The sequence below is a fragment of the Poeciliopsis prolifica genome, unplaced genomic scaffold, assembly GCF_027474105.1.
Source record: "Poeciliopsis prolifica strain line A6 unplaced genomic scaffold, Auburn_PproV2 SCAFFOLD004, whole genome shotgun sequence".
Lineage (NCBI taxonomy): Eukaryota > Metazoa > Chordata > Actinopteri > Cyprinodontiformes > Poeciliidae > Poeciliopsis > Poeciliopsis prolifica.
The window spans coordinates 9,870,405-9,888,845 of NW_026562379.1; the positions used below are offsets into that span (position 1 = coordinate 9,870,405).

The window sequence follows — 18,441 nt, forward strand, 5'->3', positions numbered from 1 at the left end:
TTTATTTGAATGTAACTTGAAATGTTGGGGCAAGTATCCCTTTTTTCCTTTTTTGGGGGGAACTCAGAACACACAGCATCTCAATGGTACTGATGTGTTAATCATCATGTAACATGCAAATAAAATAATGTCTGTATTGTTACAATATTTTCTGAAATACATTTTTGTACCTACAAGTTGTGAGAAAACCAACTAAGGTTCTGCTTTATTGTAACTGGTAAAACAGCAGGTAAATACACCAAAGAAAAAGACAGACTGTGTACAAGTATTGGAAGGGCTGCAGTAAATTATTGGGCCTCTAGGTGTCATAACAGACCATATTTTAAAGTATTGGGAGCAACAAAAGCAAATACTGGGGAATTAATTACACTGAAGCATTTGCCTCACAGCAAGAAGGTTTTGGGTTCAAGTCGTGTTGGTTGGTGACATAATTTGTCATCATCATGTCGGTAAGCTCTCCCTGTTCATGCAAGCCCCCAAGTTTCCACATAGAAACCAACAGTATGATGGGTTAGAAGGAAACTCTACTTTGCCCATAGGTATAGAGTTTCCTTGAATTGTTGTCTGTGCCAGTTCTATGCTGGTGCTGTGGTGGACCGTAGACCTCTCCAGGGTGTACCCCACTTCTCACCCTGTGACCCCTGGATATACGCACCAGCCCCCTGTGACCACGAGTAGGAAAAAACAAGCACAAACAATGGATTGCATCTAAGTTTGTGCACAAACTATGTCAGCAGTTCTGCAATGCAGCATTGTATTCTGCATAGCATGTATAGAGCATGTGCAAAAAAGTTAGTTTTCCTCACTTTTTCAGACTAAAATAAAATAAACTAATGAGTTAACTTGTTGAATTTCATACAAGTAGACATAGACAAGGAATGTAAGCACAATAGAAAGAAAATATTACCAACCTGATTTTTGTTTCCAAAGAAAGGATCCTCTTCATTGGAGAGCTTTCTCAGCAAGTGAGCATCATTAGTATGAAGGTCACTCAACCTTTGTGGGAAAGAGAACGGCATTTGCTGATGGGCATGTGGGATGCTCAAGTATTAGCACACAGTTTGCTCATAAGTCTTGTCCACACACCTGAGATTGAAACCACCAAGACAATACCAAGACAATATACTGCTATCACACCTCTGTGTTAATACGTGGTTTCAAGCTTACACCAAATTATGATCATACCATCTGAATGTTTCAGCTGAAATCTAGACTTCTAAAACCAATCTAATTTGTGCAATGTTTTTTTAGGTTATACGTTTTATCTTTTGTGAATGGATACTGGCACCATCTATCCATTGTCTATACCTGCTTATTGTTGCAGGGTTGTTGGAATACTAACTCACACCATGTCTCATTCAAAGTTACTTAAATTTTCTTTCTTCCCCATTCTGATGCAGGCTGAATGTCAAGTAATATTTGTCACATCAGATATTTTAATGTGTCTTGCTGTTGCAATGATTGTCTAAACTCCCATTTATGTTAACAAGCAGTTGAATATTTGTGCAGTATGAAGTTGTCATTGAGTCTACATTGGATTGTTGTTATGCTTCATCTAACTGACTTATCGGTGGTCTTTATTGTCCAATCTGTTTGTCTCCATGACAGATACTATTTTATCCAAAAATGGAGTTTCTGTAGGTTAGCCTCAATATGCTGCTCCATCAGAGATTAACTGACTTAAGGAAGCAACAATAATGTTCTGACAGCTGCTGCGAGTTTGCATAAAGAAAATGAACATATTTAGCTTTTATGTCTGCTGTCAAATTAACTATGTCTACCTGAAGTGAGGGTGGTACTCTGGCCTGCATGCTTTAGATGGCTCCCTTATTTAAGACACCTGATTCAGATGGTTGCAGTTAGTCAGCCATCAGTTGAAATTATGTGTGCTTGAAGCAGGAAAAAGTCTAGACCATGCAGGGCAACAGGTTTAGAAAACACTGCTGTAACCAGTGGGTTGCTGGTTCAGAATCCTTTCCATCTGTCTCTTCTGTTCTTGGACAAAGTCACTTCACCTGCCTTGTCTGTTTGCTGGTGGTCAGAGGGCTCAGGGATGCTGGTGCATGGCAATGTTGTGAATGACTAAACATAGTTTGAAGTGCTTTGGGGTTCTCTAGACTTGAAAAAAGTGCTATACAAATACAGACCATTTACCATTTGACATAAAATCAGTATTTTTATATGTTTGTAAATACCTTGAGGTATTGTTCTTCTGCAACTTAAATGTTTCCATCCATTAGACACAACAACTCAGCTTTAAACAAACTCAACTGCTTAGGATGGTAATTGGCACATTTGCTTTATTTTGAAAACAGACATTGAAACCATTTTTTATTTTTTTTTCCATCTTTTTTTTCACAAGTTTGAACTCTTTGATAAGGTTGAAACTGGACATTGTACTCACTGGAACATAGGAAAAGAATTTCGTATCTTTGATTTTTTCTTTTTCAGATTTTTTATCTTTTTTTCAGTAACATCAGTGCAAGAGTAATTTTTTTTCCAATTCATAGAAACTGTCATAACAACACCAAAGACATTAAAAAGAAGCCGCCACACCTCTTAAGTTTTGTGACTGTGAAGAAGTTCCTCTCGGAGGGAGAGTTCCCATCATGCATCTGGTTCCGTGGTTCATGCTACTGCTCTCACGCTTGCTTGGCAGAACACAAGTCAATATATATAAAAGCCAGTTACATCAATACTCTAGTAATTTACTCTAGTTTATTATAGGATTTAAATGGCAACAGGTCCTTTACTGTAAATGTGGGTTGACAGAGTGTATAAAAGGGATGTAAACCAAGCTTGAGTGACTCAAGCTGAATAGAAAGCAGGAATTTTATTGTCTTATTTTTGATATTGAATAAATCTACCCAACTAGAAATCTCACACATTTAGATATACATTCGAGTATCCATCTGACGTGTTGCTATGTTTTCAATACACTTGCGCGGTGCTGAAAACTGGAGTTGCATTTAAAAACTGACTTGTTTTTGTGCATGCATTTGCAGAACAGATTTTTGTTTTCGCAATGTGATTTTAAAAAAGAGTGCATTACAATGCAAATGAACCATGGTGCATTGGCAATGCATTTTAAATGTGTGTGAGGTCCAGTTGGAAGCAGACAATCCAGTTGTGTGTCACTTATATTCAGTAGTGTAGCTTTTTACCTTTGCAACATCATTATCATCATCAAGATGATATCTTTTTTCACACTCATTAATACAGACATCATCATCATCACCATCACACTATTAGCTTGAGCCAAAAAACTTCACGTTGGAAACTCCCCCAACATGAGAAAATCATTGCCACACAAAAAATGACAAACAAATAGAAACTGACTGCCCTCGACATTGGGAAGGCAAAGAGCAACCTTTTAAGATTTTTGTTTTTGTGTTATTCATCATATTCTAATTTCCAGTGGGTAAGACTTTGCCTTTAGTCTTCCTTGGCTTCAGAGGTCTCCACAGCCCCATCTGGGTGGACATTCTCCTCCGCTTTTGACTCCTCTGCAGCATCTGTGGGAAAGAGAAGGGAGAAGACACAGGAAATAAATGTAAACCAAGAAAAAGGAAGGAGGAAAAGGAAACATGAGTTTGAGAAGAAAAGTTATACAAGTAAATTTTAGTCAACTACTGTTAGACTAGAATGATAAAAGTCTAAATGATTTGTAAGATCCTGAAAAGTGCTGTAAATATTAAATGTGAGTTTTAGAGCTGTAAAATGTCATATCTGATTAAACACTGGATAATGTGGAAATAATAAAGGAGAAGACGGCTCCTGATGGACCCATGAACCCCTTGAACACACATCACAATGCTAACAGCAGCATCTTGGCCTGCCACATCTGATTATGTGTGATGCCTACAGGGAAGGACTGGGCTACAATAACAACCAGAGTTGTCTGTTGCTGAATGTGAATCGTTGGTTCTTTACAAACCTATATGCAGGTTTCTAGGCTGCGGGTTATATTGTTCTGGTGTTTTTTACATTCTGTCTAATGAGTTTTTCTCTCCAAACTATATTTTTAAAACAAGAAAATCACACGAGTCAAAGTTGTATTAATAAGTAAATACTTCAGTTACACATGGTCCCGACAGACACATATTAGCAAAGTGCTCTTTGAGAGGTGATGTCACACTTGGATGATCTCATATTTTTTTAATAATAAAAAAAAAAAAAACAGATGACATCATGGCAGTGGGCCTTGGGTAATGAAGTTACACCTCTTCATGTGTATGAAGAGGTGCAGGGAAAAGTGGGACAATCAAATGGCTGGACTAATGTGTGACTCAAAACAGAATGAGTCATGCTAGATCTTCCAGGTGAGAGGTAATTAGCTTGTTAGCCGGCATGACAGATTCAAGAATGTCCTTCTTCATGGCTGCTGAATGTGTGTGTAGCAAATACAATCTCATCCAATTTCCTGAGCCAATGCTTGTTTCTAATGTTGTGGCATTTGGTCCAGATTATCCATGGCATCATTTGGACAAGCAGAGAACCATTGAAGAAAGCAACCAGTGTGAGAAAATGGCTGGATTAGGATTTATATGAATAAAATCCACATGTTGCCACCTCTTATTTTAAACTTGTTTTAAAACAATTTGGCTGACAGAATATCAACATTCATCAAAGGAACTTTCATAAAGACAAAGAATGGATGTAGCACACTATGCAGATGACATTTGATTGTTTATGGCAGGTACTCCTTTTGGATAAATTCTGTCAGTATGTGAGGGTTTTACACAAACCAGCCAGAGAATAAAAATAAAATAAATAAAAAATATTTGAAATTTATCTTTGCAAGTAATTTAGCCTTTTTTCTATCTCTTTTTCTTGTTATTTTAAATGTCCAGATTTGGTTAGGTACTAAATTTACTGTTTCAAAAAAAACTTGATGGTTATTAAAGCAAGATAAAATGAGAATTGATCAAAACTGAAAGCAGAAAATCTAAAATAAAGACAATTTGTGTAATTACCAAACATTTGAAGCATTTTTAAGTAAGAGATTTGTTATACAGCGCATTGTTCTGTAGTATTAGAAACACTTTAATAGTTTTCACTCATGTTCCCCTTTGTAATGAATACTAAATCATTTCCAGATTATTCAATAAGGAACAATTTGATGCTATGAAAATCAATTTTGAATGAAACAAGTATCAGACAGAGGCCTCTTATGTCCAACAGTGTTATTCAGTTTATTAGAAAATCTAACCAAGTTATTCAGTAATAAATATCAAATTACTCTGAGTCAGTTCAGTGAGTGCATCAGTTTTTTTTGCTTGCTGTGGCTATAGGTAATTAGATGTTCCTTGCCAGGTTGTGCTTGTTTATGACATGCCTCCCCGGCATTGACCGTTACCTTTAAGGGATCATTAATCATTCATTTAAATCAGAGCACCTGCTATGGCAGCTCTTCTCCACGCAGGGACCAGCTATACCCATTGAGGGACCAGGTGGTAACTATGACAACAGGGAGACAGGTGACCTACTTTCTTTGTAGTTCCCGAGTTGGTACGTCTGTGTCTTTCACCATTTCACACCCCCACCGACTCCGCACTGAGCATGCTCCACTACCCACCTGTCTGACCCAGTCTGAGAGTCCTTGGACCAGAAATATCAACTCATGTCAAGAGCATGTTGTCAGAGTCTGCTGTATGACTTTGGTTGTTTCGGCTCTTACTGGAACTTGCAGTCTCGCTTGCTTAATAACCAATATTTGCTGTTCATTTTAAAACCATGACAATGGGGAATTTAAATGCACTTCTGTCAATATTAAATGGAGCTGCGTAACATATTCAGAAGATTTGAATGATTTAACAGACATGGTGAGTTCTCTTTAAATAACAAGTGATCTCTGCTTCTGAAATACAGCTTTGATTACTCCTAAAACGCTCATCACATCATTCTAAGTGATAATTATTCTTCAACTCTACATTTCTCTCCTAGGCATTGCTACATCAGTATAGAGTTTCCATCAAGCTGAGGCTGAGATACAAGGCTGTTTAATGTAATATCGAGCTGCATTTCTGTGTTAAACAGTGAATACTGGAGCCCTGCCAACGATCTTTATATCCCGAAGACTTAACGCGAAGTGATGTCCTGAGGTGCCTGCCAAGCAGCCTATCTGAAAGTCTACCAGCTCTTCTTTATTACATTTTTACACCTAGTAATTGCTTCTATATTGTTGGAACTGACTAGAAGTATTTTTTGTCTCTCAATACAATCACAAACATGCACAGAAACGTGTCCAATTAAACAGCTTGAGAAGATTCTTATCTAAATGGAGTTCTGTGATCCGCATACCTTTTTTATCATTTGTTTGGTTAGGCTCCTCCTTCTCAGCTGTCGGACTGACAGCAGCAGGCACATCGGCTTTTCTGGCCTCCTCCTTCTCCTCGCTCTTCTTTTCCTTTTTCTCCTCGGCTGTGGCTGTGGTGGGACTCTTGGCTGTGGCCTCCACCTCTTTGGGCTTCTCCTCGGCCTTCGGCTCCTCTTTCTGAGGTTCGGAGGGGGCTGTGGCAGCCGTGGGAGAAGCAGCAGCTGGAGCTGCCGCTACTGGAGATGTTGCTGTGCCTGCAGGAGAGTTACCTGGCTTATCTGCTCCTGGGGTTTTGGCCTGGTTTGTCTTCTCCCCCTCTTTCTTGGCCTCCTCTCCTGTAGTTTCCTCCTGCTTAGCAGGTGCCTCTTCTCCCTCCACCTTCTTCGTCTCCTCTCCATTTGCTGCCTCATCTGCAGCAGGACTGTCTCCGTCCTTCTCTTCTTCTCCATCTTTCATCTTTTTCCGAGTTATGTGTCCACGGAAGCTTGCCTGTATTTTGGTGGCAGCCTTGTGAGCCTTGTCTTCAGGCTTGTTGGGGGTGCCATCCTGTTCAATCTTCTGGTCTGCATCTTCATTTTTCTCCACCTGAAAAGCAAGAGACATTTATGCAGGTTAACAATTGTCCCAGTCCCAGTTTATGGGAAGTAATTTTGGTCTGGAAAAATGTATTCAAGGGAAAAAAAATTCAAGAAAATATACATACAGAATTCCTAAATATCATGCTGACATTTTAATCTGTTCATTACACATAGTCCAAATGTAATGAACTGAGAGGTCAACAGCAGGAAAAGTTACAGAAAAAGTCTTTAGCCACCCTGTGCCTCTTTTTCTATTTCTAATGCTGGCACATCTAAAAACACAAATGATGTAATAAATAATACTGAAAAAATGTTTTTGTATTGTCTACTTTGGATAGCGTACATTACTTTTACTGCCAAATCACAGTTTTGTTTTTTTCTTATGTAATAATAGTATAAGCATGAGGGAATTAAAGACTACCAATTTCCCCCAAGTGGCCAAGCAATTGTTAACTTAATTGAAAAAAAATGGCTTTGCCTACAGTCCATTACAGCCACTTGAAGCCACTTTAGCATGCTAAGATAATGGACTCTTCATTAGTACATACTGAGCATATGCATTGCATTACACAAGATTCATAGGTTTTTGGTTGTGACCTTTGAGTAGCATTTATCTCAGGCCTGTTATAGTGACAAATAAGAGTGATGTTTATTTATTTTTATTCATTTATTTGCTCATGGTGAACATGTATTTGTGTGTTATTGTAATGCAAGGCATGTATGTGACTAGAACCTGGCTTAAAACTACTTAAACTGATTGACTTTAAACAAAATCAGAAGACCCGGAGAAACACAAAGAAAACCAAACCAGCAGATAATTTATAGAGAAGGAGATGTGCTACCCTCAGTTTCATACAAAATAACTTTAGGTTTCCAAAATTACTTTGTGCTGGTTAAAATGTCACAATCACAAAGTTAGTTAATCAATCATCTCTATGAAAAGAGTCCTCTAGACTAAAATATAGATTTAAAAATCTGCCAATGTTCAAAGAAAAACTCGATTTAAAAAAAAAATGCTCTCAAGCTGAAATTTAAGCATATAGTTGGTTAAAGACTTTTTCATTGAACTGAATAAGCTGAATTTGTAACCAGTAAGAAAGAACTGAAGGCTGGGAAAAGTTCAGATTCAGGAAGGCATATGACAAGATGAGGAAAAGGGTTAGGAGCAGGACAGTGCTGAGTGTAAGATTAACCAGGATTTAATGATTTTACCTTGGGCAACAGGATCCATAGCTGTCCATCAAATAGTGGGTTGTGTTATGAGTCATATAAATCTAATAAAAAGAAATCAAATCCAACAAAAGCATGAACGATGAGTACCGAAAGTGGCAAACAAAATAAATCAACACATTCAAAATGAATAGGAAAATAAATCAATGTCAAATATTCACAAGTCAATAACCTGAAAACAATGTTCAGCTCAAATCAATGTAAGTAAGCATAATTAAGCAACAGAATTGTCCAGCAGCATGGAGGCTGTAATAATTTATTTATGCTAAGTGGTAGAGAGGCAAATAGGGAAACAAGCAACTTCTAAATGATTTGGGGCACTTTTTCCTTCCAGCTTGAAATTATTTACTAGGAGTCGGTGACTAACTCCAGAAAAAATAGACCTGTAGTATCATTTTATGTGACAGTAACAGAAGACTTAGAGTTGCGAAATCAAAGTTGTGTGTGCGGGAACGGTTGGGTGTTGATTGTCTCCACATAATGAATTAGGCACACTGGGATTTAAGGGAAGACAAATATCTCAGAGTATTTATTATTATGGTTCAAGCTAGGCAGAAGGTTGATATTTTTCTCTTTGCATGTTGCTGATTTACATTTGGTAAATCCTCCGCTCAGCATCCATTTGTCCCGTACCGAGTCAATTTTCTGCTAATGATTTTCTGAAAACTGTAAAAGCCATCTCTATCTTCTGTGTACGATTAGTGCTTCCCATCTGAAAGAGATGCCTGCACAAAAATCTCCTCAGCATTCACTGCCATACCCCTCCCAACCATCAAAGGTTACCTTGACAACCAGAGTGCTAACTCATCACAGCTCTGTATGCTGGTTGGCGCTATGAAAGACCACATATCACCCTGATTGGCAGTGCGTGTGACCCCTCAGGTGGAGTGGGCCAATGGGAGCACATAAATTAAGACAGAGCAATCGGGAACAGCTACGGAGGAGTTGCAATTCAGCTGCAGGATGTGGTGGGAGGAAAGGGTTAATGTGCATGTGTGTGCATTAATGTTGGTAGTCTGTGTCATTAGGCAGCAGGATGATGTAGAAATCTGAGTGGAAATTGTGCCCTCATCACTGCTACTGTACCTTTGTTTCCTTCTGCCTCTGTTAGTGTCACTGTATGTGATGTAAGGTCTAAATTGGAAAGCTGCCTGCCCAGGGAATCGCATCAGTGTCGGATGATTTACTGTCAGAGTCAGAGCCCCTAAACCAACATGTTCTCTTCAGGGTCAGTGTGTCAGTGCAATAAGGTGGAGCAGTCTCCCTCTTTCACATTTCCTCCCATGGGTTCAGATAATAAATTCTACTGCTTCATAGCAACCCATCCTCCTAAATTATTTTTCCCTGATTTTAAAGTAAAAAAAAAAAGTACCTGCAGAGAAAACATTCAATAACTTAATCTAAATAGAGTATTTTAGACCTGGAGGTTGCAGCTGATTGCAGAAAGGTCAAGACCAAAGTGGTTTATACTAACTAGTGAAAGAATCATCATTATATACATTTTTTATTGTGGTTGATTTTACATAATCCAATAATTATTTACACAGGAAATGCATGCAGGAGGTTATGTGCCACTAATAAACTTCCTGTGCTCAGAGTTTCTACTCAGAGCAAAAACATGATAAAATGTAAGGCAGTGCAAAAATCTATAGAATGGTGTTCAGTTACACCTTCAAAACTTTTTATGAACTACACTACTTTAATTGTTCTTTTACTGGAAACAAAGAGTTTCTTTGTTTCATACTGAGAACTGTGTAAATTATTATTGGATTGTGTGAAATTAACCACTTATTGCAAATGTAATTAAGATTCCAATCTTAGTTCTGTGAATAAATAAACACCCAAAGTTTTAGCTTAGTTCCAAGGTTCAGAAAGTAGCATTTGCCTAAATTGTTATAACATTTTTGAAGTTGGATTTGTGTTAAGATGATAGAAGTCTGATGTTAACGCCTTCAAATCTAGCTGTTAGCTTTAGCGTTAGGGATAAACCACTATGGATTTACACTAAACAAGGATGTCAAGACAATTACCTGTTGGAAAGAAAATAATTGCCTATAACTTTTTGACAGAAGCTCACTAAAAAAATTTACTGGAAACATTTGCCAATTGGCTATTAAGTGTTGTAATAAACATAAGAATGAGTCCTTTCATTAAGTTGGATGACATGGAGACAAGCCTCTGCCCGGGCCTCTCCTCTTAGTAATATGCAGGCCTCCAGAGACTTGTTTGGCTTTTATTGGTCTGATCTCATACTTGCAATTGCCAAAAAAGCTTGACCTGCTCACTTAACTCCAAACCAAATTACTTACTTACCAACTGCATTCAGTGAGTCAGGCGGACAGAGAAAAGGATTGATGAGAGTGTTTGGGAATATAGAGAGAGGGTTGTGTGGGGTATGACATCATTGTTGGAACAGAGGTGATATCATTTACTTTATAGATGAGTGGAAATATAATAAAGCATTAGCAGACTGCTGAGTGATCTCATATCAGCGTATGAGGGCGGGAAACGCCATCACCTTCATATCACCAGCTTAATCAACTGCATTCGCCTGCATTACACTCTTCAGTGAGGCTGCGCTGTCATGTTTTTTCAGGAGGATGCTGGACTAGTCATGTCAAGTTCATTGAGCTGTAATTCAGGCAAGCAGTGGTTAAAACTTTGCTTTGTTGGCTATGGCATATAAAAAAACAAAAAAACATTTTGTCTCAACAGGAACATAGTTGCAAATGCTTTACAAAGCTTCTTGAAGAGCTGTTAATTGAGGCCCTGGTCACATAGGAATCCTCCTGCGGGCATTTTTCCACTCGGTCCCTTTGCGGCGCACATTTTCATTCATAAATACAGAGTCGCATCCCTCAGGTACAGCACACAACAAGGTACGCTCAGCTTAAACAAAGACTTCATGCCTGTTCATGCTCTTCCTCAATTTATTCCGAAGAGGAAACATATTTGCATTATCAAATTACTTTTAAATAAAAATCAACTAACAGAGTTTTCTCTCTTGTACATATTCATTTTGGTTGCCATAGATACAGAGGAAGGATGCATAAAATGTGAAATCTTTGTCATGTGAAGGCTGACAATGTCAGTTGTGATTGTAATAAAAAGCCTTGAGTGTTTTGTGATGTCTAAGGCATCATGCTTGATGTAAGTAATCCACAATGACTCACATCTACCTACACAATCCTGTAGAGGACAAACACCTCTCTTCTGTCTTGTTTGGTTTGTAAAAGGAAAAAATAAGTGAGAAAAAATGTCTTTAGATCATCATCCACTGGCTGATCAGAGCTTTTGCCAGCAGCTTCAGTTTGCCGGGAAAAACCACACCCCACACAGCCAATGGCTTTACCAGCTTTATCCATAGCCACTCACATCACCATCCCCCCGCCAGTGGGGACACACTCTAACAATTTGCCACCTTTCCGCAGCCTCCCTGAAAATGCCATTAGGGTCTTGTTCCGGGAGGGGGAAGGAAGGAGAAAGGATGGTAGTGGTGAGGAAGACGCTGCCTGAGCAACCACAGAGCAACAGTGCAAGCTAATGCATACACAATGATATGCATACAGACCAAGAAGATCTTTTTGAAATAAATATTTGATAGGTCTACACCAAATACAATTATGGAGCTATTAAGAGTAATTTTTGCATTCACAATTATAATGTTGCTCAGCATTGCAGAGGCTATTTTTTTTTTTTTTTTTACAAAGCCTTGTTTAGCATAACAATGGAAATTGCTCAAATATCAATTATTTAAATACCAAAATAAAATTCAAATGACAATCATTTAGGGCATATACTTCTCAAACTTTAGTCACTCAGGTGAGCTAAGGCTCGGTAGAGCGCCCCTCGCTGAAAGCTTCCAGAAGATTTGAATATCTGTTTGCTTGTCTCCAATAAGCATCCAGACACCAAAGAGCAAAGGCTGCAGTCTGCGATCACTGAGCATCTCTTCCTCGTTCTCTTTCTCTTGTCTTTCACTCTTCTTCTCAGTGAGCAAACTGCCACCTACTCACTCTCCGACTCTCTCTCTCACTCAGACTCACTCTCACACACACACAGGCACAGCCACACCCTTTTAGCCGGCTGTCTTCTGCAGATGAGGAGAGAGAAGTGGGAGGGGGACTCAGCTCAGGTGGTGGCTGCCACAATCCCCACTCACCCTCTCTCTCGCTCATTGCCTCTCCCTTGACAGTGAATTCATTAGGATGTAACGTTTCTTTATCTTTTTTTTTTATTATTTTTACCACAGCCCAGGAAAAGATGCTTTGCAGCAACCACTAACAGCCCAAGCTAGCTTCATTACATCCTTCGGAGCAGCCTTTAATTGAATTACACCGGCTCTCTGCCTGAACAAAGGCTCTGCAATCAGCGCTGATCTCATAGGGGGCCGAGGATAAGGATGGAAAGAGACGCTGGAGAAGAGGCAGAAGAGGGCTGGACATGAGAGGTGGGGGCTAGTTGGCGGAGGAACAGAGACAGTGGTCTCATGCTTCGGCTTGGAGTTAGAGTGTAAGAGCAGCCAAAAGAGAAGAAGGAACAATTCAGGTAGAGAAAAAGATCTTAATAGCTGAGATGATAAAATAGATCCCAATATAAAACTGAAAACCTTGGTGCAGGTGGAATTCAGGTAGAGCTAAAGAGGGTGAGAAATAATAACTTCAGCTAAAAAAGTGAGAAGAAATTAGAGACAACTTTGAATTTAGGTAGGAACTGGACGCAGACATAAAGCTGGAATTCATGGGCCGGCAAAAATACAGCCATAATTTGGGGCAGCGGGGGACTTCGAAAGTAGGTGCGAGCAGCCACTCCTGTACATTGAAACGATGCTGCAGCAGCACTTAGTGCTCGACAAAGACATGGTTCAGTATTATTGTGCTCAAAAGCAGAAAACCATGCTCTTTACTCATCCATCCATGAGGACCACAGAGTGTGTCCAGATTCATTTATTCTTAGAAGCGGGAAGATGAGGATAAGTGCTTATGGCCTGGGGGGATATCTCTCCCGAGCAATGAGGTGTGCAGCCTCACCCACATGGCTGCTGTCTGCAGCATGCATGCCGGCTTATTATTCCTTGACTCGTCCTCCCCCACTTTGATCTTACTCACCTTTGCGCTCGCTCACCTGCTCCACACATTGTCTCCTGCCGGCTGCTTCCACCACTGTCTTTCCTCTGTATTCCCTTTTTCTTTAGTCACCTTTGCAGCATCCCTTTTGAATTGTCATCTCCTTTTGCGTCTTTACCCCAGATCACCTCTATGTGCAGCAGCCATGCTCCCTCCCTGCCTGCCTCTCTCCATGCAGCCTCGTGCATGTCTCTTAAGCAGCCTTAGCTCTACCACTCTCTCTCCTCCCTCCTTGCCAGAGCTAATATGACTCATGTGGGCTGACATTTAAGAAGCAATCAAGGACCATCAGAATCCAACATGTTATGAGTCTGATAAATTCCCAATATATCTGAGGTAGCAGCCTGAACCTTTCTGAGATCACAGAGAATGACCATGATGAATGCTACCTCCTTCTCTTTCTTGCTATCCCCCACCACCGAGACCAGACTCTGGTTTTCATAAAGCACCCCTTAACATCCTTTAAACAAGCACTCTCTTCACACAACCTCTCCACTGACTCCATCCACTTGTAAAAACCTGGAGGGCTGTGATAATCCATTTATACTCATTCATTCCCATTGTATTCCCACGAGGCCACTGACATGATGGTGCCGGCAAACTCAATCCGTACCCCACCCATTTTCTTCCTCGCTGTGGAAATTTTCTTTCCCCTGTCACCAACTATTGCTCAAGATAACCCGATTACAAAAGACACTCAAACCCCCCTTATTTAAGGTGTCAATGAAGACAACACAGAAGGTTGGTCCAATTAATATGAAGCATCATTAAGAATGATAGATTCTGACTTTTGGAGAGTTTCTCATCTTTTATATCAACCAATAAAGTGCCCTATCATAATCTTTAACTTTTTGTCTCCAAGTGTTCAATCTTTAAGAAAAACAGCTGGCCAAGATTATGTTCCAGCCTTTTGCCTCCTCCCCAGAGCAATGTGAGGTCTGAACGACATTGTGGCAACATCCATTCATGTGGCTTAATCACATTAACTAGGCGTGTCGGGGCTTTGTGGATAGATTTCTGTGAAGAGAATTCGGGCCCAGAGTCAAAGCAAATGAGCCCAATGCTTCCCTCTAATCTCCCCCAACCCATCCCCAAAGCCTCCTAATGTGACTACCAGGCAGCCTGTGACAAAAGTTCAGAGATGAGATGAATCATTTAGCGATAGGAAAAAAAATGCTGAGGATGCTGGAGAAAGCAAAGTGGTGCACTTTACCGGTTTGGTTCTTCTTATGCAGCACAGCATAGTTGGAGTTGTAGTATCCTCCCTTTCTCTTCTCTGCTTCTTTCTTCCCTTCTTCCTTCCCTTTCACTTCTCTCTCACCCTCTCTCGCTCTCTCTCTCACTCACTTTCGTGCACACACACACACACACTCTCGTTCTCTCTCCGGCTGTATCACCAGCTAAGCCTTCCAGTGCATTTATTCATCCCAGTTTGCACACACACGTTCTTCACTGCCTGGGTGCAACTCTTTTCTCTCTCTTACTCTCTGCCTGACAATGCCTACAAGCCCATCCTTTAAGCCCCTCCCTTCCCCTCTCTCCTCCTCCTCCTCCACCATCACTTTTAGATCAGCACTCCTCTCTTCTACATGTTCTCACCCTTCTCTTCCTCCTCCCTTTCAGCCTAGCTCCTGCTAAAGCTGCGACCCCACCCAAAAAGGCAGTCCCCTTTGATAACTGAGTGGACACCTCCAGCCAGGATTTGCCAAAGCAGTTCCATTTTATTCTGCTCAAATTTACTTTTGCGTTACTTCCCACCCCTTTCTCACAGATGAAGACATGTCTCTTTTCTTTTTGTTTGGCTCCAGTATGAGGCGTGGCGGGTTGGGGGTGGGGGGCTTGTCTACTTCTCAAATTGTGAAGGCTCTCAGTGTGTCAGATTATATGCCTGGATGTGCAGTGCCCAAATTTTCAGGGAAATGCCAAAAGCACGTTTTCTGGCACAGCCATGGAGCATCTCCTGCCATCACAGACGTATGACAGAGAGCAGCGATGAGCGCTGATGCATGCAGACACACACACACATATACATACACGCATTCACTCTCAGTGCTTTTAGGACACGTCACCCACATCACCAAAACCACCCACCCACCCTCACTCTCTCTTCAACCCCCCCTCGATACCCAGCGCTCGCTGTTCTCATGGAAACACCACACTAGAAGAGCAGAGGAGAAGGAGAGAAGGAAGAAAAGAGAGGAATGATGGCAGGAGGAGGAAGCAATAAGGCCGGGTGTGGCAGACAGGCGGACTGCTTTTCTCTCGCTTTTTTTTCCTCCTCTTGTGTCCGGCTTTGCACATAGTCTGGTTTAATGAACAGGGACTGGGAAAGCACTTCCCCCTATTAGAACCATTAGCATAGAGTGAGACTTACAGGCGCATGCTCATACAAACACCCACACTCTGTATTTGTATTTTATAACACACACACACAGAGACACACAGTAGTGTCAAAACTGTCCCCACCCCCGCTCCGACACCAGCAGGCTTCAGCCAAAGATACACAGACACAATGAGGATGGGAAAACAGGTGGATGAAAGGGAAGAGGAGTGGATGGCGTGAGAAAAAAAAGGAGAGGAGAAAGACCTGGAGGCATTTCCAGTTTACTGAAAAAAACTCATCAACTGCCCAGTGGTCACTGCTGTCACACATTCAAAGCCTAGCACCATTACTTGGCAGCACTACATCATCACTCGGTGTAATCATGGTCTGTAGCAGGCACAGTGACACAAGCTGTGTAATAATGCAGGGTTCTGCTGAGTGTGCCTGATCTCGTTTTTACCTCTGCATAGTTATGCACATTCATGCTGAACAGCTGCCAGTTCAGGGTCCCACATTCAAAGCTGATGCACTGCAATAAATGTTAGATATGGCAAACGAAAATGGGTGATATTCTGTATTCTGCCTGGATTTATTGAGACAACATGAAAAAGGAGAGCAACAAAGTTCACAGAAGAAACACAAGAAATAGGTATTTTAATAAAGCTAAATAAACAAGAATGCTTGTTTATTTATTAATTTAGAAAGTAATGGAAAAGAAACAATTGTCAATTCAGAATGACATCAGCTGCAATAACACCATTATCAAAAAAAGACAGTCCTGTGGTGACTATCACCAGGTTTTGTCATCCTTTATATTTTCTCTCATTTGCTCTACAATTACCACTCAAACTGACAGAAGATGGAGTCATCACAATTTTAAAACACATCACCATTTATACTAGCCAAATTTCACACATTGATTTCAGCCCACATATAAAACAATTATACCTCACAAAATAGACCAGAAACTGAGCAAACTTTGGTTTTGGAAGGTTGCACACACAATCTCAATGCCCTGAGCCACAGTTTGTAATGTAAATAATTCTAATTCAAATTCAGACTGGAGCCAGGCAGCATTTCTGAACAGCAGTTACAATGTCTTGTAACAGATTTTTAATTCAATAGTTCTGAACTTTGCAGGGTCATTCATACTTTGATATAAACCAATGTTTCTCAGTTTGAGTCACCAGGCACCATTGTCCTGCAAGTTTTAGATGTGTACCTGTTGTAGAAAACCCAAATAAAATTATTGCATAACTTCCTCTTTATGCCAGCAATTTCTACAGAATCCTACTATAAGTGAAACACCTAAAACATGCAGTGCAGTGGTTCCGAACAACTGGATTCAGAAATATTGATCTAAACCATTGCTGTGGTTGTATATGGTTTTGTACCTGCTAGAACATGTATATGTCTTGTTTTGAAGGATACCACAACTCAACAACCTTATCCAAAACTTGCCTGCTGTTTCTTCATCATTAGTTCACTAATGTTCAGTAAACAAGCTCTAAGGCCTTCACAGACCACTGAGATTAAACAGACTCAATTCACTAACCAACTTCTAGTCTAATGGTGGGACAAGATTTGTTTTTCCAAGATTATAAAGTTATTTTTTTTCTTTTGAATTACTAGAATAATTTCATTCCACTTTACACTTATGCATTATTTTATGTTGTATTCATCTATCTTTACCAAAGATTTGCATCTATGTCAGTCATCATTAGTGCATTTCACTGTTGATAAAATATTTACAGCATCAGCAGTACAACATTAAGAAGCAAATCACTTAAAATCAAGTCCCCATTCTGGAAGAGCTGATGCAAGTCCTTAGAGAGAACAAATAATAATCAGCTCCCATTTTAAATGAAGAGGGCTGTTAAGAAAAAAAGCCCAATAAAAATAATCAAAACATTTCAATTCCAGGAGTCAGAAATCAGGCTGAGGCCAGGGCTGCAGAATCTGTGGAAACCGGGCAAGAGTGTGTGGGTTGGCCTTTGAAAACAGTCCATCTGCCATTGCAACAGATTGAGTTGAGTGGAAACTAACTCAGCAGACATTATAGCTGTTCCTGCTTCCTGAACAACTTGGTACGCTAATGTATGTCCAGTTCTTTGATTGTTTTGTTAAGCAGTTGAATCTGCAGCCTTTACTGACCACAGAAATCAATAATGTCACACTGATCGGCCAGCGCTGCCGTGGCGTGCGCTTCGGCAAGGCTTCACACCTGGCAGACTGCACCTCCAGTCACAAAACAAATATGATCAGTTGTACTCAGAGGTTGGCAGAGTAGGCAAAAATTGTAAGTAACTGTTGAGTCAAAGTTGCATATTTCAGTAAAAAAAAAGAACCAAGTAATTTTTCCACAAATGTTACAGAATTACAGTATAGCTGGCTGTACTGTTTTGTTAAACTAAATTTCCTTCCCCTTTCATTTTCACCTCAGGGCATCTCCAATTCCAGTGAAAGAGAAATTTAACATTCAGTGTGTGCCCAGCTGACGGCCAATAAAGAGGGTTTGAAGAGTCTTAAATGAATGTGTAATCCTTTAAAACTTAAGCTTATTTTTGCAATGATTTTAACTATTTACATGGTTCCAATAGAAATGTTCACATTTGAGGTATTTTAAAGCATTTTGATGTTATTGCATACTTGGAGGATCTTCTAAGGCTGTGGGTGAGAATATTTTAACCCTTGTTTAGTTCTTATACTACACACAATTGCTAAAAATTGCCAGGCATCTTTGAATTTTCTCAACACTTAAATCTACTGAATGTATAAATTGACTGTACATATAAGAAAACTGCTTATCCAGTGTGTCAGCCCTGTGCACTTGTGAGTGCATTCTGTTTGTTGCTTTGTCCATTA

The 18,441-nt window shown here is 40.1% G+C and overlaps 1 protein-coding gene across 1 annotated transcript; it reads right to left on the reverse strand.

Annotated features, from left to right (window-relative positions):
- Window positions 1–2,274: 2,274 nt before the first annotated feature.
- On the reverse strand, window positions 2,275–14,755 carry gap43 (growth associated protein 43). Its single transcript, XM_055029077.1, has 3 exons — window positions 14,467–14,755; window positions 6,304–6,904; window positions 2,275–3,515 (listed from the first exon to the last, which is right to left on the reverse strand). Exons 1-3 carry the CDS (start codon window positions 14,494–14,496, stop codon window positions 3,436–3,438), a joined length of 711 nt encoding a protein of 236 aa, XP_054885052.1. The 5' UTR covers window positions 14,497–14,755; the 3' UTR covers window positions 2,275–3,435.
- Window positions 14,756–18,441: the final 3,686 nt, after the last annotated feature.

Bases quoted from the DNA above. Each gene is read 5' to 3' on its own strand.
- gap43 (XM_055029077.1), bottom strand. From the start codon at position 14,496: ATGCTGTGCTGCATAAGAAGAACCAAACCG. The intron at 6,905-14,466 runs GTAAAGTGCACC...CTTGCTTTTCAG, and splicing joins GCATAAGAAGAACCAAACCG to GTGGAGAAAAATGAAGATGC. The intron at 3,516-6,303 runs GTATGCGGATCA...TCTTTCCCACAG, and splicing joins CCAAACAAATGATAAAAAAG to ATGCTGCAGAGGAGTCAAAA.